Genomic DNA, 26740 nt, shown 5'->3' with positions numbered 1-26740 from the left:
TAAGTGATCGAAATCCAGGAACCCCACCTTTGGTGGTGCCTTGGGAGGCTTGGTTCCCATGGATGCTGCTTTCCCCCACCCCGTCCAGACTGAACTGACTTCTCAATGCCTGAGCTGGGACTGACCACCTTTATTTCTGTGTCTAAATCCTCCCAGGCTGATACTTCCTGAAGGGGTTAGAGAGTTGATAGCAGGAAGTTTCTCAGTGATCTGATCAGGTTTTCTGTACCAGCACAGATATTGGTATCTTCCAGGTATTGTGGTATGCCTTTTACATGCATTATCTCCATCATAAATGGTCTGACCAGATTTTGAAATCAAGTAGCTTAAGTTCAAATCCCAACTCCTCTACCTCCTAGTAGTCTCAGTGACCTAACTCTCAGTTTCCTCATCTGTAAAATGGACATCAAACCCTTCTTACAGTAGTGTTTAGAATGCTATATGATTCATCTAAAGAACACAGACCAGCTTAGAGAGTTCAATAAATCAAATATGGTTTCTTTTGGACTTTTCTCCTTTTCCCTTCCTTGCTATGTTTCTATCATGAACTCACGGAATGGTGTTGCAGAGAACGTAGTCTCAAGTTCTCCCTCACTGGTTGAGAGACAGGAAACCGAGGCCAAAAGGCTTGTTCAATTCTTAAAGCCAAACAGGGTGCCCCCTTGACTGGAACCCAAGGCTTAGGCCTTCCCCCAGTCCCATGACTACTCCCTATTCCTTCCTCTCCTCAAAAGCTCTCCCAGCACTCGCTCTCCCTGGCCTTCCACCTGCCCTGACCTATTCCCGCTTTCCCCATGCCCACGCCCACGTCCACCCCCTAGGATGGCCTGAGGAGCCCACCCTGAAAGTGCCGATGCGTTCACCTCTGGGGTCCCCAGCAAACCCTTTGTCTTGAACTCCAGTCATGCCATCCTCAGCAGGAATCCCTGTTGGGTAGGGAGCAGCAGGCCAGTGGGAGGAGGAGGTTAAGAGAAATGAGGGCCTTGCTTCTTTCCTAAATCCCCCACACGAGGGCTGCCTGCTCCACATCCCTGACACCACTCCCCCGGGTCCACAGCCTGGGCTTTGGGTCGTTCTTCCCAGGTCACTCTCACGACAAAGGCTTAGAGGATGATTAAATACCAACTGACCTGTCTTCAGTGTTTACTCTTCGGGCAGCAGGTCCTAGGGGCCAGCCCTACAGACAGGCAGAGGGCAGCCTGCAGACGTGCCTGTGAAAGGGGCTGTCCTCAGACAAGGGACAAGGGTGGTGAAGGGAAAAGCCATTTCACAATGTCCCCAAGAGGCCCAGCCCGCCAAATTCATGCTCTTACTGAAAATGAATGTCTCCTTTTTTCCTCCCCCAGAGCAAGACCAATTTGCAGGCCAGCACACTGGCAAGAGGTCATGGAGCTGTGCCTGGCTCAGGCACTGACTTGCTGTGCTGAACTGGTTACCATTTAATGCACATTGATCACATGGCAGGTGCACTCAGCTAAGCATGTCTTTTGCAAACAGCATTTTCTTTAATCTTCACAACGAGAGGAAGGAAGAAAATAGAAGGACTCATACCAGATGTATCCTCCTTTACCCAGGAGAAATTGAGGCTCAAAGAAGGAAAGTCCCTTGTCCTAAGCCACACAGCTAGGAAAAAGCAAAGCAAGGATTTGAACCCATCTGCTGATTTGGAAGCCTATAATCAATGTAGAAGGACTACCATTTACTTACTGTTTAAATCTGGAAATAATTTCAAACTTATAAAAAAGCTGCAAGGATAAGAAGAGCACAAAGAACATCCATATGTTGTTTTTGCCCAGATTCACCTATTATTTTAACATTTTGCCCCACTAGCTTTGTCACTTGAAAAGGCGACATTTTAACCTTGGGGAAAATGCTTCTCTTCTCTGAGCCTTGGTTTTTATGTGTATAAAATAGAAGACTAGATGGATTTAGGACTGAAAAAGACCTGTGGTTTGACGGGAAGTGACGGATGAAGGATGGGGTGGATACCCCAGCGGTCAAGGCAGGGCTCCTGCCTATCCCGACAGCCCAATTTCCATTAGCCAGTTTCTAGAACTGGCTGAGCAGCCAGTGGATGAGAAGAGTGAGGGCCAGAGAGGAAGAGAGACTAGCCCAAGGCCACAGAGTCCACAGCAGAGCTGGGCAGGGATGCTCCTGCTGGGTGCTTGCGCGGCTGGAATTATCCAGCAGCTGTTTCTGCTCTGCCTCCTTCTCAGCACGCGCCTGGGGCTGGACACGCCATCTGCACTTTGCATCTGGACCTTCAATTATGCACTAGCTTATCCTGCTCAGCACTGCTTATCTGTGTGAGCCGCATCGCCCCTGAGGAGATTATATCCACCTTCCGGCTGGGGCTCCCCAGCCCCATTTCCCACACTGCCCAGCATCATGCTTAGTAAGGTGTTTATTCCATAAATATAAGTTAGACTAGAATCAGCTTCAGATTTCATGACAGGAGGCATAAATATCCTTATCTGACAGATAGAAAGACTGAGGCCCCAAGAAGGCACGTTTGCACAGGGTCGCTAAGTGAGTGAGGGCTGCGGTACCGACTTCACTACGCACATCCTAGCCCTGGGTTCAGTGTCTTTTGCTGTGTGTAGTGTGATCTCTGGTTAACAAGGGCAAAACTCTGCCCAGTGGGCACCTGCCATGTCCAACCACTTAATTCGTTTTATAGAGCACCATGAGAATGAGCCAACCTCAAGCAAGTGATGAATCAAATGGTTATTTACTTAACCAAACATAGACGTCTTTGCTGGACAAAAAAAGACCTCGTTAGGCAGCAAGATCATGGATGATATGAGATCAGATTCATTTCACAAATCATTGTGAAAGTTCACTAATGCTTCCTGGACCAGTCCTACAGGTGACAGCCACCTGTGTGATACAGACGGTTTACTTAGGGCACGGGTCAGCAAACTCTTGTATTGTTGTGTTTTTTGGATAAAGTTTCATTAGGACATGCTTGGTCCATTCATTTATGTGTTGTCTGTGGCAGCTTCCAATGTACAACAGTGGAGTTGAACAGGGCCAACAGTGACTATATTGTCTGCAAAGCCAAAAATGGTTTACTAATTGGCCATTTGCAGAAAAAAGCTGCTGATTTAGGAAATCCCACCAGACACATACATCTTGGTCTCTCAGTGTCTGTTGCTCAGTCCCTTTGTCCCTCTTCCTTTATGCCACCATGTTAATGACTAAAGTTCTTTGCTTTGGGATGGGGTTTCACCTGGCCACACCAGACACCTTTGAGTAACATCCCCATTTTCCGTACCAAGAACCTGGGGCTCAGAGAAGCTAGGGCTGATTCTCAGACTATATCATAAATCTTTTTTCCAGTGGCTTTTATTGCCCTGAATAAGGTAATAGCTGATTTAGTTTGGGGTTCAGAATTTTTTTAAAGGAAAGGAGAATTTCAGGAGAAAAAACAAAATTTCTCGAGCACCTTTAGGTACGTTCTGGAACTGTCTATCTCTGGACTTGCTTACTCAGTGATGTAGGTGTCAGCAGCTCTATTTTATACAGAAGGAAGTGCCTGGATGTTAAAAGTCCAGCCATATGAAGGAGACGAAGTAGTCAGGATTCATAGCCAGGTCTGGCTGCACCTAATGCCACTTCTATTTCTTTTATGGGATGTGCTAAAGAGAGAGAGCTAGGTAGGAAAAACCTGTTTGATGTTTTTTCTCTTCTCCCATTCCACATGCTCTCTCCTCCCTACCATCAGCCTTGGATATGTCTCTCTCTGCCAGGGAACCTCCAGGACCTGCTGCATCTCTTCAGATCTCACACACTGCGATGTGCTTGAAGAACCCAGGCAGAGAGGGCTTTCAACATCAGTACTCAGGCCCTCCTCCCACTACCCAGCATGTCACCCGAGGACCTTCCCTGGTAACTTTGAGGTGGAAGAAGGAGGAGGACTGAGTTCTGCTCCCTAGGAGCAGTGGGGAGGAGGGAAAGGAGAGTAGACCCATTTCCAGCTAGTGACAACTGAGCGAGAGAAAACAAGAGGAGGCAACAGAAGAGCAGCATTCACCCTGAGCACTTATAAAAATCCAGGCACTGGACCTGGATGAATGTCTTTCATCCATTCATTAATCATTCATTTATTCAAAAATATTAACCCTGTTCCTACTATCCACCCCTCCTCGCGTTTAGTGCCAGCGATGGAAAGCTGGGCACAGATGACAATGTATCCATCCTCGAGAAGCTTCTGGTTCAGTGGAGCCTAGAAACATTGCCCAGAGAACATACCTGTAAATGTAAAATGATACCAGCGAAGAAATCTACAGAGGGGGAAGCACACAGGAGCTGGTATGGAACAAAACAGGGAAATTCCGCGTGGGATGGCTCAGCTGAAGAAATACCATGTGAGTGAAGATGTGAGAGCGCGTGGGAGTGAGACAAAGGGCAGGAGAAAGAGTTCCAGGAGAGAACAGAGATGACGGTTCCGGCAGGACAGCCCTGGGAGCACTGGAGGAGAGGCCTGAGTGGGAGCCACAGACAGAGCCCTGGGGGCACGGGCAGGCCAGACCGCTCAGCGGCTCATAGGCAGTAAGAAGCTCACACCCCACCTTCTAAGCAGAGCAGCAACATGATCCCTATTTATGTTTTTAGTGGATTGGAATACAGGTAAATGAGACCATTGAGAAGGTGATTTTAGCAGTTTTTTAGCGAAGAACGTAGGTGGCAGGGACTAGGATGGCGGTGACGGGAAAGGGATAACTTACTGGCAAGACTTCTAGTGACAAAGGAGTTGCTCATGTTCCCATTTAATCCTCACAAGTACCCTGAGAGGGAGGTACTGCTACCCCATTTTAAATTTTTGGCACAGCCAAACAAGATGACAGAAGCCAATCTCGTGCCAGGGCAGGTACTCTCTCCAAGAGGAAAACCAGGAAAGGAGAGAAGCCGTAGGCATGCAGGGGGCACACACACCAACGGTGCACAGGAGCTGGACGCCAGGCACCTTCACGGGCAGGGCCTCCGCACAGATGCACAGCCAGTCCCACTGACTTGAGTGCAACGCGACCTCAGAGGCCCCAGTCTCCCAGGTTTTAGATGCGAAGACAGAGGCCTGCATAACTGGAGGGACTTGACAGAGGCCGCTCAGCACCGTGGCAACAGATCTGAGGTCCGCCCGCATACTCGGTCCTAGGCTTCTTCCCGGGGAGCTTAGCTTCACTGTGACTTCTCTCCCTCCTTAGACCCACCTGTGTGCTTCACAGATACCAATTAATTTTCATTCTTAGAACAACCCCCAAGAGCTTTAATTTTACTGTCCTTATTTTTCAATTAGGAAGCCGATAGAGAGCTTAAGGTTTATATTCAGGATGGCACTGCTAGCAAGTGGTGGGACCGGGATTTGAACCCAGGCAGCCCACTGCAAGCATCTGTGCTCTTGCCCCAGCCGGGTGGCTTGGATGGTTGGAGCATCATCCCATTCAGCAAAAGGTTCGATTCCTGCTTAGGGAACATATCTATGTTGTGGATTTGATCCCTGGTCAGGGCATGTATGGGAGGCAACCAATTGATGTTTCTCTCTCACATCAATGTTTCTCTCCCTCTCTCTCTTCCTCCCTCCCTCCCCTCTCTAAAATCAACAAACATATCCTTGGGTGAGGATTAAAAAAAATCCATGCTCTTAATACTCTCTGTTCCATTGCTCTTTTATCTCCAAGGATCCCCAAAGCTCCCCCAGCTCACCGTTGCACTGTGTCCTTTGCCCATTAGGGCAGTGAGCCCTAAAGATGCCTGGACTCCTGCACAACATGTAAGAAACAGCCAAGTGGCCACAGCCCTTCGCAGGCAGTATCTGCAGAACTGGGCATTGGGCTGTAAGCAATTATTTGGCTGGAGCCAAGGCTTTGCCAGGACCACTCTCTATGCTCAACAAACAACAATAGCAGCATCAGCTACAGCAATAACCTTGACAATATCAGCTACAGTGTCAGGAATGTGTTCCCTGTGATTCTGCAAAAGGGGCCTGGTCACTTGACCTCAGAGAATCTACGCTCATGATCCCTTCGCTCCTCTCTCAATGCCCTTCCTTGTCATATTCTCTTTCCTTAGCCTTTGCCACCATCTACTATATTTATATTTTGATATTATAGAAGCTGCACAAGGGTAGAGTTTTTAAAAAATTCTTGCTTGCTTTGTGTTCCCAATGCCTAAAAGAGTGTCAGACACACGGTTGATGCTTAACAAATATTTGATGTAGTAGAGGGAGGGAAGAAGGAAGGGAAAGTGGAGGGGGAGGGCGGGGGAAGGGGAGAAGGAAGAGGATCGGGGGAAGGAGGTTGGTTGGATTCACTAAAAAATAGCTGGAGAAAAAAGCAGAGATTAGTGGGAAAGGAGAAGAGAAGAAGAGACAATAGGAGAGAGGAGAAGAGGGAACACAGAAGAGAACAAAGAACACACAGAACAATAAAGAGAAGAAAGTCATGATGGAGGATAGAGGGAAGAAGAGACGAAGGAGGGCAGGAAAAAAATAAGAAATTAAAACAAACAAACCCAGGATACAAACCCAGCAAGGAAGCAAGCAAGCAAGCAAGCAAAGAAACCCACGATACCGAGGAGGAAGAGAGGGATGTGGAGGAACCAGAGGCGGAGGGAGAGGAACTTGCCATTAGTGGATAGTAAGGGGAGGACAGAGGTGAAGCAAGTGGCTCTGGCGTTCAGCCGGCCAGAGGGCCAGGAGGAAGGGGCGTGGCTGCACCGCATCCTGGGCCCTCTGGCCACCCGGGAAACACACTTGGCCTTTTGAAGTGCACAGAGGCACTGGGCCAAATCCTCTATCACACATCCTGCGGCTTGCTTTTGCTTTTGTTTTTCTAAGTTCAACTCCGACTTTAGAGGGGAACACTCAGTGATGGATGTTTATCCAATTAGCTATAAATAGCCCAGTCCTGCAGAGGAGATCCACCACCTTCCCCCGCCTGAATTCTGGCAGCTGTTTTGGGGGGAGGGAGAAGACAGGTCAAGAATCATCTATCACCAACTTTTAAATCTCCAATGCAGCAGATACCAGGCAGCCGAGACATGGGAAGGAGGGAAAGGCAAGTCCAATTACTCTAATGGCTGAGAGGCTGCAAAACCTTCCCGGCTGATATGCCAACAGAGACATCCCCCACCTGGGGCCTTTTCATTGAAAGGCACCAGGAATAGTAAGATATGGAAAACAATGAGAACTGAACTGACATTAATAGCATCTACTTCTTTGGCCCTTAATATACATACCAGGCACCGTGATACATTTTAAAAATTATCATAACCAAAATTTATCTTCAAGTCTGTGTGAGACAGTTAAAAGAACCACTTTACAGATGAGACAACTGAGGTGTAGGGTAAGTAGACAACTTGCTTAAGAGCAAAATGAGCCAGAGAAGCTACAGGATCAGTGCTCTTTGAACATCATCACGTGTGGGTGGGATGCACGCAGAACCTTTTTGAGGGGGAGCTTCTCCCCCTCTTCCCGATCACAGGCACTTCCCCAGCCTGCTTCTGGGAAGGCGGGAGGGTTGCAGGCTGCCTTGTGTATCCATGAGCTGCCTTCATGTTTGCCAGGGGACTCTTGCTTCTTCCCAGGGCCTGTCCTAGCCCACCAAGCTGTCTTTAATCACCAGCATGTTTGCACCCCAAGTTCTCTTTCCAGGAATGCAACCTTGAACTTGCTGATTTCCTACCCTTATAAAAACACTCAAGGGTGAGGAATTACACTCACAGGCAATTGCCTGAAATATGCCCTTTTTCCCCTTCAGAGCACATTTTATCATGGAGAACCATGAACCTCAGGCCTTTACGGAGTCCTGCCTCAGTGTTTTGACATCTCCTTAGACTGGGTGTCCTTGGGAGCAATAATCATGCAGTGATGCTAATGTCATCTCATGAAGGCACGGCCTGGGTGGTGGGGTGGGGCGCGCAGGTCACATGGTGTCATGTTTACAGGGACCAACTGGAGAACTCTCCCTCTGATCTCGGTGTCAGGTAAGTAGAATTTTCTGAATAAACTCTGGTTCTGTCCCATAGCCCCTGTACATTTTATTGCTGAATACATTTTCTTTGGCCTTTTGATTGCTGAAAATCTTTAGGTTCAACTGTCAGCTCATTCTGAGATCAACCCTGCATCAATTTAACCTCCATTTAAGTAATTTTCCTTCTTCCTAGTTTCCTTTCAATCTGATTCTCTTAGTTACTTGATTTCCTGTTCTGGATTAAAAAAAAACAACAAACAACACAAACAAAACCCAAAAAACTGCATGAACTTAAAAAAAAAAATCACTTTTAAGTCCTTTGAAAAAACTTGGTGGTACAGAAAGCACACAAAAAAAGGATATAATCATGGCCACTAGTGTAGCCTGGGTTCAATGCCAAGCTCAGTGTCAACTGGACTGGGGCCAGGCTGAAAAAGATTAAGGGTCTGTCATTAAGTACAAAATCTGCCTCCCAGGTTTTCCTCCTCCAACCTGGTTCTGGAACCTTCCTAAGGCCTCTGGTACCTTTGCTGCGGCGACGGCTGCGGTACTGCTCCGTGTAGAACGTCAGCTGTGTTTCGTCGTCTGCCTCTGACCCCGAGGTCCCCTTGGTTCTCCCAAAGCTGATTCCCCCTGCGAGGAAGCACACACCATTAGTCATCGCCGGTCTTCAGAAGCTTATTAAATCCCTCCTCCATCCCAAAGATCAGCGACCCCATCCCTCGACTTCTTTCTGTGGGTCTCAAGTGACCACAGAGTCGCCATGGTTTAGGGAGGAGTTCGGGCCCTGCAGTGAGGTGGGCCGGGCTCTGACCAGGGCTTGGCAGCCTCAGGCTGTGTGCCCTTGAGGAAGCGGGCCCTTTCTGGGCCCTGGGTTCCTTCTTCCCAAAATAGGGACAATAACTATTAACCTTGCAGGATTGCTTTAAAGATTATAGAAGATATAATATGTAAAATGCCTGGCCTATGGCAGCTACTAAATAATTGATAGCTATATTGTTTCTCAGGACCGTAAGTCTGCCTCTCAGAAAACATCTAGGCAACTTAATTTCACACACCTTCCAGTCAAGTGCTTACCAGGCCCAGAGCCAGAGACTGGACACACAGAGATACAACCTAGGCCTTGCCAACCACGGGATCAGAAGCTAGTCGAGGTGACAAATGGGCTCCCAGGGTGCCTTTAACCTAATTCATGGCCGTACTTTCCACACAATGAGACCCTTGGAATATGGGGGGGAACAATCCATCACAACACAGATGACCCAGTAAGGCTTAAGGAGGAAGGAAGATTTAAGTCAGGGCTGGAAGGAAGGATGGCGCGTCAGTGCTAGGAAATGGAATTCTAAGGGGAGGCAAGAGCTGGAGCATCCCTGGGGTTAGGGAGTGGGGACAGGTGGAGGCCATGCCGGGCGAGTGCCGACTAGGGAGGGTATGCTGGAGCCGCACCGTGAGACACCGAGGATGGATGTCATGGAAAGTTCCGGAGCAAGAGAATGAGTTCATAGCTGTGCATACCAGGGAGGACACGGCAGTGACATGCAGGCCTCAGAATGGGTGCTAGGGAGGGCAAGCAGCTAGGAGGCCCAGGGATCGCCGGGTGAGAGGAGGCAGGGTCTGCGTGAAGCCAGGGGTGCTGAGGGTGGGGAGGAGGCAGTGGGCGCAAAGGGTGCTTCAGAGGCAAACTCAGAGGAACACAGAGAGAAAAGGGCAATGTATGTATATATAAGCTGAAGGTTGATTACAAAGATGATTTTAAGAAAAGGCTAAAAAGATACATGCCAAATTCTAATAGTTAACCCTGCAGGGAGGGATATGGATAACTTTTATTTCTGTGCTTTCTGTATTTTTTAATTGTTATTTGACAACAGCACAGGTTGTGGAGAAAGAGGGACCGAAGGATTGGTGAACTCTTTACCCTGAAGAGGAAGCATCGAGGGCAGAGCTCCAGAGTACATCGGGGGCACGTGGTGGCAGAGAGATACAGGGGCTCCGTAAGGCGCTTCAGACACCCACATCAATAGGCTATTCCTGGGAGCAGATTAAAGAATCTGGCAAAAGTGGTTGCCCTGGAAGGATGAGTCAGTGGCTCAAGGATGGGGACAGAGGGAGACCTCTCTCCGCTATAAATGTTTCGCATCTTTTGAATTAAGCGTCAATTAAACCTATAACCCATTGAAACATTTCACTGGCAAAAAGGAAAAATATACATTAGGTGAAAGGGTTTTTTACTGTGTCATTTCCTCTGGTAGGCACTGCAATGGTTCTCAGGGCCCGGAAAGCCAACCCGCAGGCACGCTTCCCCCAATGCTGCCATCGTGCCTGCAGTCGTTCATTCGTTCTCTCACTCATCCCAGCAACCTGCTGGGCAGTCTGGTCTGTACCTAGACGCTGTGTTTACATCACAAGGAAATCACCATCACAAGGAAAGTGTAGTTAACGAACTGGATAATAAAGCGAAGACAAAGACATGCGTGGGCAAAGTTACTTGCTGAAAGTCACACAGAAGATGAGAAGGAGGGTTAAGATTCGGGGCTAGTCTGTCCAGCGCCAAATATGGGCTCTCAGGCATGAAAACGAGTCTCCCGGAAACAACTCAAAAGGGAACCTTGGGGAAAGTAACATCAAGGTGCCAAATACTGTGTTACGATCGTTGCATACATCATCTCATTCCGAACTCACAGCACTCATTGGAGGGACTCGTTGGAGGCTCACTTTACAGATGAAACAACCAAGGTTCAGAAGGGAAGTGATTTGCTAATAGTGAGCAGTGGCCGGGTGCAAGTGTTCCACCACCTGTAACGCTGTCCCTCAGTTTAAAGCTCTGTAAAATGGAAAAATTGATACCTGCCCTGCCCCTTCCTGAAGGTAGCATGCTGCAATGAGTGGACACGTACAATATCTGAACTTTGTCCCCAGATGCGCCTTGTTTTTGGTCATGGTCTGTTCCTTCCCCTCCGTGCAAACCTCCCCAATCCCCAGCAACGAAGGCAGGGCCTGGGGATAACAGGAGACAGTGCCGATTATACCAGATGCAGCTCCCATTTAAGGCCTTCCTCACATGGAGCTGGCAGAGGCCCCATGGAGGCGGTGGGTGCAGTGGGAGAGAGCGCGCTTCGGAGGCCGGTGGGGCTTTTTAAATTGCCATCAAAATATTTTACTATTACAGAAAAAGGAAGGGAGAGGAAAGGGAGAGAGGAAGGATGGGGGTAAAGGGAAGGAGGGAGAGAGGGAAGGAGGGAGCGAGAGGGAGAGTTTTTGTTTATCTATACATAATTCTTGGCCAAGGAGAAATAAAGGCATCTGATATAATAGCTGCCTTAGGTACAGGAAGCATCTGTCACTCTCCCTGCTGTGTGCTGGCAGCAGAGAAGGAGGGAGGGCCCGGCGCTTGTTAGGAGTCTGTCCCAGGCCCTTCCCACATCCCCTTTAATGCCACCTCAAGTACTTCTAAATGTTCCAGCTACATGCTCCCTCCCTCCCATCCTCTCTCCCAAACAAATGGCCTGTTATGCCCCTGCCATGATGAATGTGTCAGACGGGATGCATTCCTTATTGGGATAGCCTGCTGGGGGTAATAAAGTCACTAGGCAATTCAGATACAGTAAGAAAAGCTAACCCTTGTATAGCACTATCTCCCTGCCAGGCAGAACCCTTTACATGAATTGACTTGTTTAATCCTTACAGTAACCCTAAGAAGTAGTTACTCTTTTTATTCCCATGTTAATGGATGAGGAAAGGTAGGCACAAGGAAATTAAGTAATTTTCCTGGGGTCGCACAGCTTGCAAGTAGCAGAAACACCCTCCAAATGCAGACAGCGGCAGCAGAGCCCTTCCCCTTGGTCTCTATGCCAGATTAGAGTGAAACACCGGTAAATGCCTCATTGTCCACAGCCACCCCCCTGTAAGGAAGGCATGATGAGAACCTTGTTTTACAGATGAATAAACCGGGCAAGGTAGTCAGTGAGGGAGCTGGAATTGAAATCAAGCCTGCCTACCTGCAAAGCCCGCCTCATCGCTAAAAAGCCTGAAAACGCATGAGTGCACGCATGTGTGTGAGAGTGCGTGGAGGTGGCAAAGCTTGATTTGACCTCAGACGACCAGCAGGTCTGTTATGTGCTCCCAATGCCAAGGGTGCATTCTCCACTTCTCACTGCTGCTCCCTTGAACCTGTGCTATTGGTAGGAACTCGAATCCGGCTTAGCTGGATCTTAGCGAAGCCTCTGCCATTCCACATGTCTGAGCACACAGACATCACGCCCCTGCCTACCATGCACGCTTCTCCAGTTCTCCCTCCATTCCCATACTTCTGACCCTCGCCTCCCTCCTTAAGTTCCAAGGTACCATTTTCAGAATGGAAACAGGCTCAGCGAGGCCGCCTCTACAGCCACCTATCTAATAAAAATATGCAAGCCACACACGCAATTTTAAATGTTCTTGTAGCAACAATTAAAAAGTAAAAATTAATTTTCAGAATATATTGTATTTAACCCAATATATGTAACACACTGTCATTGTAATATGTAATTAATATAAAATTATTATACTGAAATATTTTATGCATTCTGTATAGTAAGTTTCCAAAACCCAGTGTATATTTTATGCTTGAGCACATCTCCATAGAGACTAGCCACAGGTCCAGTGCCCACCATATCGGATAATGCAGTTCCAGTGGCACTTACACTACCATTATTACTGAGCAAAATTAAGGACCCAGATCTGGGCACAGGAGAGAGATGAATAAGCCACAGGCCCCACTAAGGTGTTGAATCATTTTTTTAATGTGACTTGGATGAAAAATGGTGTAGCTCAGATTCCATTAAAAGACAATAGCCACTATCTCTGCCCTAAGGCACTTAGCGTCTAGCAGGTTTCTACACCGGCTTAATCCATGCGCCATGAGAGGTCAAGCATTTCTGTAGAAAGAAATCAGAAAATTGAAGTTAGACCTGTGTTTTAATTCTTGGTCTTGCCTACTGGCTGAGTGGGCTTGGGCAAGGCATCTAACCTCTCTGAATTCATCTTTAACAGTGGGGCAGTAACTCAGCTCACAGGGTCAGGATGAGGAAAGCTGTGCAGTGCACGTACACAGTTAACACAAACAATGAAAAAGGGATGGCGAGGGCACATTCATTTATTCAACACTTGCCCAAGTTTGCTGGGAGAAAAGGAAGCACTGATGGGTGGCAGTGGTGGCTCCCTGCCTTCTGTGATATCCTAGGGAGGTGGCAGCCACCCAGAGCTTCTAGCCTCTGAATGTCCATAAAATCTGAAAGGGCCACAGGCCAATTATAGACTGACTTGGAGATGATTCCGTGGAATGGGAAAGGGCTCCCCTCTGCTGGCATTTCCGTATGAAATTGTTGATTTTGTGACCTGAAGTACAACCATTAATTAATCAGGGCTGCTCAAGTATTTCCATTTAGGAGCTGAGACAAAGTAAGAACGGTCAGAGACTGGCAAGCAAAAAGAATAGGAACCGCAAGATCTTCTGGTCTTTGTTCCATGAGACCCTGGTTCTTCTGGTCCTGAATGGTATGAGATGGAGCCATGAAGAAGAGGAGCTAAGCACATACCACGGTGTGATATGTTTTATGCACTGCTCGGGCACTTTACATGCAGTGTCCTATCTACATGTCACAAGGGGGTTGAGAGGTAAGAATCATCTCAATTTTATCGAGGGCAAAGCAACCTTCAGGATCTCAATGCTGCTTACCCAGGATCACACAAGTTACAAATGGCACAGCCCCCAACTTTGAACCTAGTTTTGTCTCATTGAAAACGCTCTGTTCTTATGAAAAGATTAGTCATTAGGGAAAATGCAAATCAAAGCCACACGAAAACCACCTCTTTGTATCTACTAGGTTGACCATAATTAACTCAATGAGAAAATAATTGGTATTGGAATGGATGTAGAGAAACTGGAGCCCTTAAACATTGCTGGTGGGGATGCAAACTGGTGCAGCCACTGTGGAAAACAGTTTGACAGTTCTCACAAAATCATCATAGGACCTAGCGATTTTGCCCCTAGGGATATCTTAAAGATAGGGTATTTCAATAAACATTGATGCTTTTAAATGAATTTCATAGCAGCACAATTTACAATAGTGAAAAGGTAGAGAAAAAACCCCCAAATGTTCATTAACTGAAAAATGGATAACCCAAATGGGGTTGATCTATATAATGGAATATTATTCAGCCATAAAAAAGGCAACGTTGACATGGTATAATGTGGATACCATGCAAACAGTCTGCAAAGTGACAGAAGCCAGACATAAAAGGTCATATACCATACAATTCTGTTTATATAAAAGGTCCAAAATAAGTGAAGCGATAGAGACAGGAAGTGGTGGTTGCCAAGGCTGTGCAAGGGAAGAAGAGAAATAGAAAGCGATCATGAGTGTGTAGTTTCCCTCTGGTGTGATGGAGATGCCCAAAACTACATAGAGGTGATTGTTGCACAATTTTGTGAATCTACTAAATGGCAATGAATTATACACTTTAAAATAGTTAATGGTTAATGTTATGTCATGTGACTCTTACCTCAATAAATAAAATGTTTAAAAGAACAGACCCTGTATTCTCTGGGAAACATCACAAGACTAATGACAGAACTTTAGAATGGGGGAACTGCACAGGGAGAGAGAGAGACAGACAGACAGACAGACAGACAAGAGACAGAGAGAGAGAAAGGAGGCATTCAAGAGCCATGCTGAAAGGGGCCAAGTCCAGGTATCCTGAGTCCTGACCCAGTGTTTGAGAATGCAGTGGGTGACCATTCAGTCTGTCTTGGACCCAACTAGTCATCTAAAAAAAAAAGAATCGCAACACTTTTTGGTTGGTTCATTCATTTCGCAATTATCATGTAAGTATCCATTCTGTACCAAGCACTGTTTTAGACACTGAGAATACAACAGTGAGTAATGGACAAAAACTTCCTGACTTTTTGGCGCTTTCTGGTGATGAAACAATTAAGATATCCCATGCATGGCCCTTTTCCTAAGGGAATTATCTCAATTTTGCTGATGAATAAACCAAGATATTCAGAGGTATTTAGAGCTGCCCCAAGATGACATCGATATCTGATAGCAAACTAGGAACCTGGGCCAGAGTTTGGAGCAAACCACAGCATCCAGACAACTAGAAAACCCTATTACGGGAAGGGCTGGGGCAGAAGCGAGCCTGCACAGTCTCTCCTGGACCTGTGGGCTTAACTCATTGTTCTTCTTTGTAAGCCTGCCTTCTCTAACGGGATCCACAAACCTGCTCTGCAGCCTCTGGTAGGCCCAACCCCTCCATACTCCACCTCCCGCACTCTTGGTATCATGATGGATGGTGGTGACATGTTAAATTATTCAGGCTCTGTGTCTTCCTTGAGCTGGTGACAGCGATATTGCATTTTTAGATTGCCCAGAACTGCGCCAGATAGAGAAATATGTAGCTTGGGAATGTAAAACCCATCCGACCCTCAACCACCCACGGAATGCAAATGGTGCCAGTCCTGGAAAGAAGACAAAAGTAGCTACAACTGCCAGTACCCCTCAAACCACACAACTCACCATTGTTCTGGCCCCAGGGCTACACCACAGAGGTTCGTACATACCCGCCCCTTGGAATGTTCTGACCACAGCTGCTACCTGCCACGGGGCACTCGTGTACACCAGACACAGCGCCAGGCATGGTGCCCAGATGTGTTCCTATTTCTCCAGATGTGGAAACAGAGGCTGTGCGTGGCGAAGCTCTTTATCTGCAGTCACAGAGCCAGCAAGCAGAAGGCCTGAATTCAGATGCTGGTTTATCTGATTCCCAAGAAAGAAGATTCTGCAACATTCTTGGGATTCACATTGAATTTTTTAAAATTGATCTTTATGGTTAAAAAAAAATCTTTATGGTTAAATATAATTAAACATGACTGTTTATAATTCCAGGAAAAAAAAAATGGAAATGACCAGAAGCCCACTTACAGGGAACTGAATAAAAAAAAATGACGGCATTTCTCTAAAATAGACTTTTATGAGACTATTAAATACAGTGATATAGATCTATGTTTATTGACATGCAAACTCACCATGATATATTGTTGAGTGAAAAAGTATACAGAGAAGGATGCAAAGAGGGATTTCACTCATGTAAATTTATACACAATTGCAGATATTTGGTGTGATTCCCGCTGAGCATGTGTGACAAAAACAAATCCATTTTAATATGAAAAATAAGTAAGAGAAAAGTAAAAGTTATTCTGAGATGTTCATGATACAGCATTCTGAACTTTCAAGAAGCGTATTGCAAAACTGTAAGGGCAAAACAACCCTGTTCTGTTTTAAAAATACACACACATAAAGTATGTAAATGTATGCATACACACACACAAAGAAATAAATACATTAAGGTGCTCTAGTGATTATTCTCTGGATAGTAAGATTTGGGGTATTTAAATTTTTTTCCTTACTGTTTCTCATTTGCATTTTTAATTTTCCTCCAATGAATGTATAATGCTTGGTAATAAAAAAGACAATCAAAGTTATGTTTATTTTTTAAATAGATTGCCTTTGTTTTTCTTGTTGTTTTGTTTTAAATAGATTGTGTTGCAGTATAAGCTCATCCCGTATTTGACCTTTATTGCATATGCCCATCTCAGGGATGGTCATCTCACTACCCAAGAAAGGAGATACCTCAATTTATCCTCAAATTCTGGCCCAAAATACTATCTGTAGAGAAGCAGCTCACCAATTGAACTGAACTCAGTATCTCGTGAAAGTACAGCTTCACCTTTTGGACTATCCCATTGTTCCCCTTCGGAGGCCGCATTTTCCAAAGATGGCCCTAACAAAACCTCCCTTCCCACCTTTTCTTTTGAAATGGCACCTTAGCTACTCCCCATCAAAGATGGGGATTAATTCCCACCTCTTGAATCTGAGCTGCCTTAAGGGGTAGGCTTCTAATTAAGAAGCTGCAAGTGAAGTGCCCGTAGGCCTGGGTCACAGAAGGTAATGCAGCTTCTGCCTGGCTCTCCTGACATGCTGACTCCGTGGGTGCTCACTCCCTTTTTGGAACTCTGCCACCGCACTGCGAGAAGGCTTAGCCACACGGAGAGGCCAAGTGCGAGTGGTCCAGTCAACAGTCCCAGCTGAGCCCTGCTTCTCAGAGATCCCAGTCCAGGTGGCAACAATGTGAAAGAAGAAGCTTCTAGCAGATTGCAGCCCCCAGCCATCTGAGTCACTCATGGATGCTTGAGTACTTCCAGCTGAATCCTGGTCATTGTGGAGCTGAGACAACCTATCCTTCCCCTTCTCATTTATCAATTCCTGACTCCTAGAATCCATGAGCATAGTAAGATTGTTGTTGTTGTTTTAAGGCACTACATTTGGGGTGGTGTATTACGCAGCAGAAGGCAACCAGAACACTCCCCTTTTCCAGTCCTATAAAAATAGCTACACTCCTCGCAATCTGTCCCATGTAGCAGCTCTGGCAATGGAAAAATACACTCTGTGTCCAGGGACCCAAGTCCTGTCCTGTTCCTAACACACTGTATGACCGAAAAAGACATTAACATCGAGCAAATATGATATAACACTTAACACACTTTTACTTTCCTCTTAAAGAGAGCAACTCATTTGACCCTCATAATAATTGTATGAGATAAATGTTGTTCCTATTTGAAAAAGGAGGAAACTGAAGGTCAGGGACACTACAAGTGACATGTTCAAGGTCATACAGTTCATAAATGGCAGAGATTAGGAGACAGAGGCAGATCCAGAAGGTACAAGAGACTCAAAGAGCAGGTACGGGCCTATGAGGCTGGCCAAGAATCAAGCTTCCTGCAGTTTCCACCCTAGACTATGGCCAGCCTGTTGGAATCCAGGCTCAGGCGATTTCAGGACCCCATACAACAACACTTCAGCTGGCTGAAGACTGCTCATGTGCCCAATATAATCTTTCCCTCCAAGCCGAGTATTCCTAGTAATACCATCAACATTCCTTATATCATATGCTTTATAAAAACTATGACTATTTTTGGATTATAAAGTTAATGCATATTTATTGTAGAAAACTAGAGAAAAGAAAAAAGCACAAAGAAGAAAATAAAAAAGTCAAATACTATTACTTCCAAATGACTTCCCTGATTCCTAGTTTTTAACCATGCATCTGTATGCAAGTTTTACAACTGGATTTTATTGTCTTATAATGTGAGTACATCTGGTAAATTTTGTTTAAAATACCTAAGCATATATCTATTCATTCATTCATTTCAGAAATACATATTGGGATCTAAACTATATGCTTTGTACTTTTGCTGTTACATAAATTACATACATATGTATGCATATGCACACATCTAGATCGATAGTTAAATTTATATGTATATCAATATCTCCATCTATAACTATATCTATACCTATATTCACCAAACTATTAAGAGTGCTTTTCTCTGAATACTGAGATTTTCTTCTTTTTGTTTACCTTTTTCTCTTTCTCTGAAAGATGACCTGAGATCACTTGTAGAATTAAAATTAAGCTAAATAAAATATATCTTACCCATTATCCCATGTCACTAAGTATTGACTCCAAATAACATTTAATGTCTGCAATATTCCACTGTATCAAGGTATCATTTAATCATTTTCCTACTGTTTAAATTTTATATTGTTTCCAATTTTTCACTTACAATATTGCTCCTAAAGATACATCTTTCTACACATTGTTGTGCATCCATGTGTAGAATTTTTTGAGAGTAGAACAATAAAATGCTGGACCAAAGGATATTGACACATTTAATGTTTTTGACCCATGTCAAGATGTCCTCCAGAAAGGTTAAACCAATTTTATCCTGATCAGCTGTTTATATGAGTGATTATTTCACTATATCCTACAACCCTGGGAATTACATCATTGTTTACAAACTTAGTAATTTTGATATGCATCCCATATTTCAAATTTATTTTGTTGGATTCTTTTCAACATAACTCCAACTGGCTCAAGTCTTTTTTGAGTTTTGATGTCTGGGATTAGGCATGATAATCTAGGTGCGATCTGACCCATACAGAGCAGAAATGGACTATCACCTGCCTCTCTGTGAACATGAGACTTAGAATACCACAGCCCAGGACTGCCTCTGCTTTACTGGCAGCTGGCTGTATTCAATGTGTTCTTGGTTCTTTGTTCATATGCACTACAAATAAATCTGGGCTTTCCCATCCTGTATTTGTAGAATTGATTTTTCTAAACCAAAGTAAAGAACATTGTGTATTACCAAATTGCATCTGTATCTTTTGGCCTTTTCTTCTAGTGTCTCAAGCTATTTTTTTGGTCCTAATCCTGTGATCTCATGCTTTCCTTATTCCCTGACTACATGCCCCCTGAGAACTGGGTAAATTGAAAAGGAGTAGAATGTAAGAAAAAGAACAACTAGTTACTTATGAGTGTTTACAACACATCCAGCCACAGACTAGAAGTTTATATATGTTAAAATCATACATTATACATAAGAGTATAATTAGGTTGATGCTGATAGTTTTGTTTTAATATTAAGAGGTTGATGTTCGCCAGGATTTTCTGCCTTGGGCAAGGCTACCCAGTCAGTCAAGAGAAGGGATTGGGTTGGGAAGTCTAATTGGGGTACTTGCTATCCCAGTATCCCACCATGTCAGGTCTTCCCTGATCTCAGGCGACAACATCCACGTTGAAGAGAACTGAATGGAGAATAGAACCTGATAGCTCATGGCTGGAGAACTCTCATCAGCCTCATAAAGAAAACTTTTGGGAACATGTAATCAAATAAAAAATGAACCATCTGACTATTCTACCAAGTGGTCTCTTGTTTTCCCCTTTGGAAATAAAAACTACATTATTCATTCAGTAAATACCTGTTTTGAGTCTGTAACATGCCAGGAAGTGATTATGCAATGGGAAATGAAACAGAAATGCTTCCTACAATCACAGAGCTTGCACTTATGTGGCGAGATAGAATATTCAGAGGAATACAAGTAAAAATTAATACAGTTATGAGAAGCTCTGTCAAATATCTTGCTGACATTCAGATATCCTTTGTCTGCAGTATCTCCCTGATCTACCTATGAAAAGAAACTATTCGAAGCAGAAATGCACTTTGCCTTTCATGATTTATTCTTAGTGAACCCAGAGAGATCTCAAGCTCCTTTCCTGCATGTTCACTTTGTACACTGACCTTACTGTTCTGAAGAATGGAAATAAAGTTCCAAAAGTGCTTCATCAACTACTCAAAAGCAGGGTAAGATTTGTTCTTCTTCAGAATTTTAGAATCTTCTCTACTTGAAACTGTGATTCTTCCATGAGTATAACTAATTCTGTGGTTCTGAAAACATATCTTCAAACTACTTTAGCCAAGGAAAAGTCATTTCCTTGGATCTGTAGACTGAAATTGAGGCAGACACTTCAAAGTAAATACTTAGAACCTTTTCTATGTGTTAGCACTCCATTCCTATGAAACGTCTTTATTCTCCTTTTCCTACTTTTTAGATTTTCTTTTCTTGATAAAAGTGACAGATCTGACAGATTGAGAATGAATTTAGATTTGTACTTTCATCTTGTAATAAGGTTTCGGTTGTTCCATGCAACGGGACAATCATTTTCTTGTTCTTTTTGTTCCAAAACCAATTTTAAAAGCTTGCTTTCTTTTTGTTTTCTTTCATTTGGCCACTGTACACTGACAAATTTGAAGTCTCATCCATTTTGGGAACATTTTCATAAGTTTGGACTAAATTGTTACACATTTTTGGCCTTTTTTCATATTTTAGTTTTCTGTGCAAACATATCTTCTCCATCTTCTCCCTCATACTTCCCAAATTCCTCCTTCATTGTTATTCTCTTTAAATATTTCTTCAGAATTTCAATTTTCAGAGTCTTCCTCTCTTAATACATCTATTTCATTTTAGAGTCTCCAGTCATAAAACCAGAAAAATCTATCTTCTGGCATTAAAATATTATGTGTATATGTGTCCATAAATTCTTGGTTATAATTTTTCATCTTTTAAAATAGAAATGTTATTTCTTCATTTAATAATATCCAGTGTTGGCAGGATTTTTATGAAATGACTATTTTCCTAAATTGCTGCTAGCAGTGCAAATCTGTACGACCCTTTTGGGAAGCAATTTGGCAATATAAAATAGAGCCTTAAAAATGTCCATCCCTCTTGACCCACTTCTGGGAATTCACCCTAAGGAAACCACCCTAAATACAGAAAAAGATTTATGCAGTATTATATTCACTGCAATGTTATTTATAAATATAAGAAAATGGAAAATAATCTTAATGGACAACTTGAGGGGGCTGGTTAATTATGTTGGAGTATTAACTGGGCCTAGATAATAAGATATTATAGAGAATACTTGCATCCAATACTAATTTTAAGAAAGGGAGTTATAAACATAAATTCTATATTGTAAAATGAATACTATTGAATATAGTGAAGGTTCTGCTTCTGCTATGGAACAGTAAGGATATTAATGGACCAACTCTCCTGCAGACAACAATAATAAATTCAGGAGAAAATACAAAACAAACCAAAAACACTACCTGAGGGCTCTGTAAGTAAATAAAAGCAGGTATGTTTTAGAAAGGATTTGAAACTTGGAGAAAGCAGGCAAGATAGGATGAACTTCCCATGTATCAGTTTGTCCTGAGGGTAGGTTCTAATGTCAATATGGCTCAGGCAACTGAAGCACCAAGAGAAAATCTGCTGCACTTCTGGAAAGAGGACCCAGAGGATGATCCCAGATCAACCAGTCAGGAAGAAAAGAAGAGATCCAGAGCGGCGTCTCACAATCTGTGTGTAATCTCTACCCATGTCTCTGGCTACCACCGAACCACCTGTGTGCAAGGCAGACTCCAACCAGCTCAACTTCAGAAAACACAACAACCTCTGCTCTCCCCAGGCAAGACAGCTGGAGTTTAACCAAGTCAACTGCCTGCAAAAACCAAAACATCAACATTCTTGGGAGAAACAGAATCCAAAAATACTTGTACGATAAAGTCACATCTTCTAGCATTCAATCCAAAATTACCCAACATGTGATGAACCACAAAATTTTCATCCGCTCCCAAGAGAAAAGCAGTAAAGGCCAACCTAAGGTGACCCAGTTGCACAAGGACTTGAACACCACACTGTACATATAGCAACAATTTTTAGAACTATAAATGAAACAGATAGATGAATATTTGTAAAAGTCATGAGTTGGGCTTAATAGAATGAAAATAACACAGGAAATAATCATTGGCCTTGAAGACAGAATAGAAATTCTCTAATCTGATGAGAGAGAGAAGATTGGAAAAATTTAAAGTGTCTGAGGGATTTATGGGAGCAACATATTTTTTTGAATCATAAAGATTAGAACGGAAGGAATAAAACTATTATTGTTAGCAGATGACATAACTGTTTAGAAAAAGAATTGCAAGGAATCTACAAAATGACTATTAAAATAACTAGTTGAAAGATAAAAATTAATATATAAAAGTTAATTATATGTTTACATAGCATCGGCAATTGGAAAATAAAATTTCCACTTACATTTATAAAAGTACGAGAAATTATAAATAGTTAATATGTTTAAGAAAAGGCATGGAATACCTCTTCAATAAGCACAACAGAAAACTGTTACGAGAAATTTGTTTAGAAAGCTATATAAATGAAGAGATATACATACCATGTTTGTGGATTTCAAGACTAAATATTGTTTCGAAGTAATTTCCCCCATCATGTTTATCTATAAATACAGTCCTAGTTATAATCCCAGCAGGCATTTTCTTTTTAGAAATTGACATGATAATTCTAAAATTTATATGGAAGTGCAAATAAACTAGAATAGTCAAGTAATTTTAAAATAAAACAAAAGTAAAGGACCTATGCAACCTGTTTTCATGACTTACTATTAAACTATAGTAACCAAGACTATATTATTGACTAAAGGACAGACATATAGATCAATGAAACAGAACAGAGTTCAGAAACATATACAACTGATTTTTGATCGTTATCAAAAGAAAGTCTATTCAACAAACGGTGCTGGAACAACTGGAGAGCCATGTGCTCAAAGAAATGAACATAGGCCCTTAGTTCATACCATGCACATATATGAACACAAAATGGATCACAGAACCAAATGTAAATGCAAAAACTATAAACCTTCTAGGAGAAAAATCTTTGTAACCCTGCCATAGGTAAAGATCTTACATAGAAAACCAAGTGCATAAATCACAAAAGAAAAACATACATAAAATGAACTTTATAAAAATGCAAAAAAAAATTTGCTCTCTAAAGGGCACCAGTGAAAAAAAGTAAAAGCAAGCCACACAATGGGAGAAAAATATCTGTAACATATATCCAACAAAGGATTTGTATCCAAAATAAATGAAGTCTCCTGATAATTCTACTAAAAAAAAGATAAGGGACCCAATTAAAAAAAAATGACAATTTGAAGAATACTTCAACAAACAAATACAAAAATGTAAATAAGCACTGAAAAGTCTTTAGTAATCAAGGAAATACAAATTAAACCACAATGAGATACCACAACACAACTATTACAATGACTAAATTTTTTAGAACAATTGGCCTTAACCAATTTTGACAAGATTTTAGGACAGATGACACCCACACATGCCTCTGATGAGATTGTGCATTGTGCACCTACTTTGAAAAACAACTGTTTCTCTGAAAATTTAACCTACAACAAATGTGACCCAGATATTCCATTCATAGTTATTTACTAAAGAGGAATGAAAACTTATGTCCATACAAGAACTTGTACATAAAAGTCCATAGCAGATTTATGCAAAATAGCACAAAACTGGACTCAATGCAAATGTTCATCAACATGTGAATACATAAAATAAAACATATCCATATAATGGAATACCATTCATCCTTAAAAGGGACTTCTGATATGTGCAACAATATTGATGAATCTCAAAATCATTAAGTTGCGTGAATGTTACCAGACACAAAAACTATATATTGTATACAGTGGTATCCTGGTACTAGTCGACTATTCGTTCCAGATCTCATGACAAGTACCAAAATCTATGAGTAACAAACGACGAAGCACCTTCTCTTGCGGGATGGCAACATGACTCATCTAAGTTCTAGGAAATGCAGCGGGTCCCAAGTAAGCGTCTCGTGCCAAAACATTTTTTGTTCCTCAAAATGTGATGCGTACAGGGTTTGATGAGTTCTGAAGCCTGTGAGTACTGAGGCCTGACTGCAATTCCACTTATATGCATTCTAGATAAGGCAAATCCAAGTTATAGAGACAAAAAGCAAATCACTGTTTGCCTGATATGGTAGAAAAGGATATACCACAAAAGGAATCTTTTCAGGATGATGGAAATATTCACTGGTATATACATCTTCTAAAACTCACTGAATTTTATACTCTAAGTTGATACATTTTATTGTACACAAAATACACCCATAATAAAGTTGATTTTTAAATTGCACATAGAAACCTATAAATCCACCTTGGAAAAAAATTAGAGCAAAACTGTTGGTAGTAGTAGTTAGATGATGGCATTACAGGAAATTTTTATTTTTCTGGTTGTGCTTTTAGAAATTTTACAAACTTTTTAATGAACATGAGTCATTTTAAATTAAAACAAATAAAGCCATCTATGGCATTTATTAGATTGAGGCCAGTATCCTCTTCCTGGTTAAATGTATGACTAAGATTTTTTTTTTTTTTTTTTTTTTTTTTTTTTTGGTCTAAGACACATCGTTTCCAAATAATCCTCCTCTTGTTGGTCAGACTTACCGGCAGGAAAGTCATCACAAAGAGATAAGAGTTCTCGCTCCTCCTGTACATTTCAGGCACAACATTGGAACAGAGACAACTCAATATTTCTTATAAGATATTTTCAGCAGAATAATATCTATCATGAGGTAGCAAAAAACAATTGAAGTTTGGTTCTTTAATTCTGTTACTATAGTAGTTTTAAGCATAAGCCCTCCCAAAATCTTTGACACAGCTCCCACTGAGAGATGGGATCTCCTATACTTGAATCTGGGTGGGCTTGTTACTGCTGGACTAAAAGAGAATAACAGAGTGGAGTCTGTCTTCCAATGCCCTGTCAGGAGAGGCCATGAGCTTCACCTGGTTCTCCTGGGAGGGCCGCAGAGTCAGCCAATCACCATCCAAGAAGTCTCACTGCCCAGAGCTACCACACTGGGGAGACCACGTGCAGAAGCACCAGTCAACAGCCCCAGCTGAGCTCCTAGCCAACAGGAGCTCATGCCAGCCATGCTGGGGGGCCAAGTGCATGTCCAGCCTACTGAGTCTCCAGATGACCGCGGCCCCATCTGGTGTTTGACTGTAACCACATGAGAGACTAAGCGAGAACTGTCCAGCTGAGCCCTACTCAAATTCCTAAACCAAAAAATTTGGGCAAAGTCATAAAAATTTTTTAGCCACAACGTCTTGGGATCAGTGATTATGCAACAATAATAACCACAACCATGCTCTTGGGTGAGTCAACCTCTTTAAACTCTTCAAAATTAAAAAAAAGAATAATAATAAACTCTTCAGTCTAATGGGAATATCGTTTACTTTTACTACAGTTGCAAGACTTGAGCAAATATGTCATTTTATTTTACTCAATTTATATGTTTACTCAACATGTTTATTGAATGCCTACTGTATGTGAAACTTGTGTAGTAGCTAAAAGTATAATGATTAATAAGATATGGCTCCTCACATCAAGGAAGTCACATTCAGACAGAGAAAGTGGTCAAGAATAAGGTGATAGGATGAGGTGTGATAAGGCCTCCCCTGCAGGTCCATGCGGGAACTGTGGACACCATAGTAGGGGCTGCCTCTGACCCTCCTGCGAGGAGAGGCGGTGGTCAGAATCCTAGATTAGATGTGTGGAGATGGGGAGGCATGAGAGTGAAGGAAGGGTCAGTGCACAACAGAAACGGAGCACCAGGCTTAGCTCTGTAGTGAGTGAGTTGAAACTTAAAAAAGGAACGCAGAATGCTGCGGACTGATGTAAATTGTGGGGGAAATACATTTTTGAGCATCATGGAGGCACTACAGCATCCATCTTCCCTGCATCTTCCTGGGCACACAAGTTTAATAAAAATAAATAAATATGCAAACAAATAATCTGAAAAACAAACTTCAAGAACTGCTACCTTGAATAATCTGTCACTTTGGACCATCAAAGTGTGATGCAGGGCTAAAGTCTAAGATTTCATCTGAAACGTCTCATTCTGCTTAATGCCATGATAGGGAAAGGTGCTGGGAGGCACCAGTAAAGCTTGGGTCGAAGTCTTTGCAAAACCCCTTTTTGGGTCAGACTTACACAGGGATCTGCCTACCTTCCATGACCTAATGGCTGTCCTGAGGCCAACAGTTATCCCAATTACCAGATGACCGTAACCATCACTCGCACGATGTGTATGTGTGCACGTGTGCGTTCGTGCGTGCGTGCGTGTGTGTGTGTGTGTGTGTTTGGGGTCAAGGAAAATCCAGGCATCAGAAAAGAAAGCACTTTCCCATTCATCATTTGTAGGATGATTTACCACCACCATGATATAGGCAGAGTAAGCAGAATGTCACATAACTGCTGTGTAAGGTCATGGGTCTAGATAACAGTAAAGGAGCTGACACAAAATCAACACTTGAATCTCTATACCCAGCGCTCTTCACCTATACCTCTTGTGAACAATAGAAGAGTTTAACACAGGTGGTGATAACAGGGAGGTTTTCAGAGAAATCAAGGTCTCTGTCAGATGGAGAGA

At 42.9% G+C, this 26740-nt stretch overlaps 1 protein-coding gene across 3 annotated transcripts in view; it reads right to left on the bottom strand.

Moving 5' to 3' along the window:
* Positions 1-26740, bottom strand: part of ASTN2 (astrotactin 2) — an 807209-nt gene that overhangs the window by 519028 nt on the left and 261441 nt on the right. For all 3 annotated transcript variants that reach the window (XM_054584473.1, XM_054584474.1, XM_054584475.1), the window contains one exon: positions 8499-8606. In XM_054584473.1, the coding sequence (XP_054440448.1) occupies positions 8499-8606 (108 nt within the window). The remainder of the gene's footprint in view (positions 1-8498; positions 8607-26740) is intronic.

Source organism: Pteronotus mesoamericanus, unplaced genomic scaffold (assembly GCF_021234165.1).
Source record: "Pteronotus mesoamericanus isolate MK-2021 breed Mesoamerican mustached bat unplaced genomic scaffold, CSHL_Meso_final contig_78, whole genome shotgun sequence".
Classification (NCBI taxonomy): domain Eukaryota; kingdom Metazoa; phylum Chordata; class Mammalia; order Chiroptera; family Mormoopidae; genus Pteronotus; species Pteronotus mesoamericanus.
Note: the sequence above shows the minus strand (reverse complement) of the source record. Positions and strands in the feature narration are given on the sequence as shown.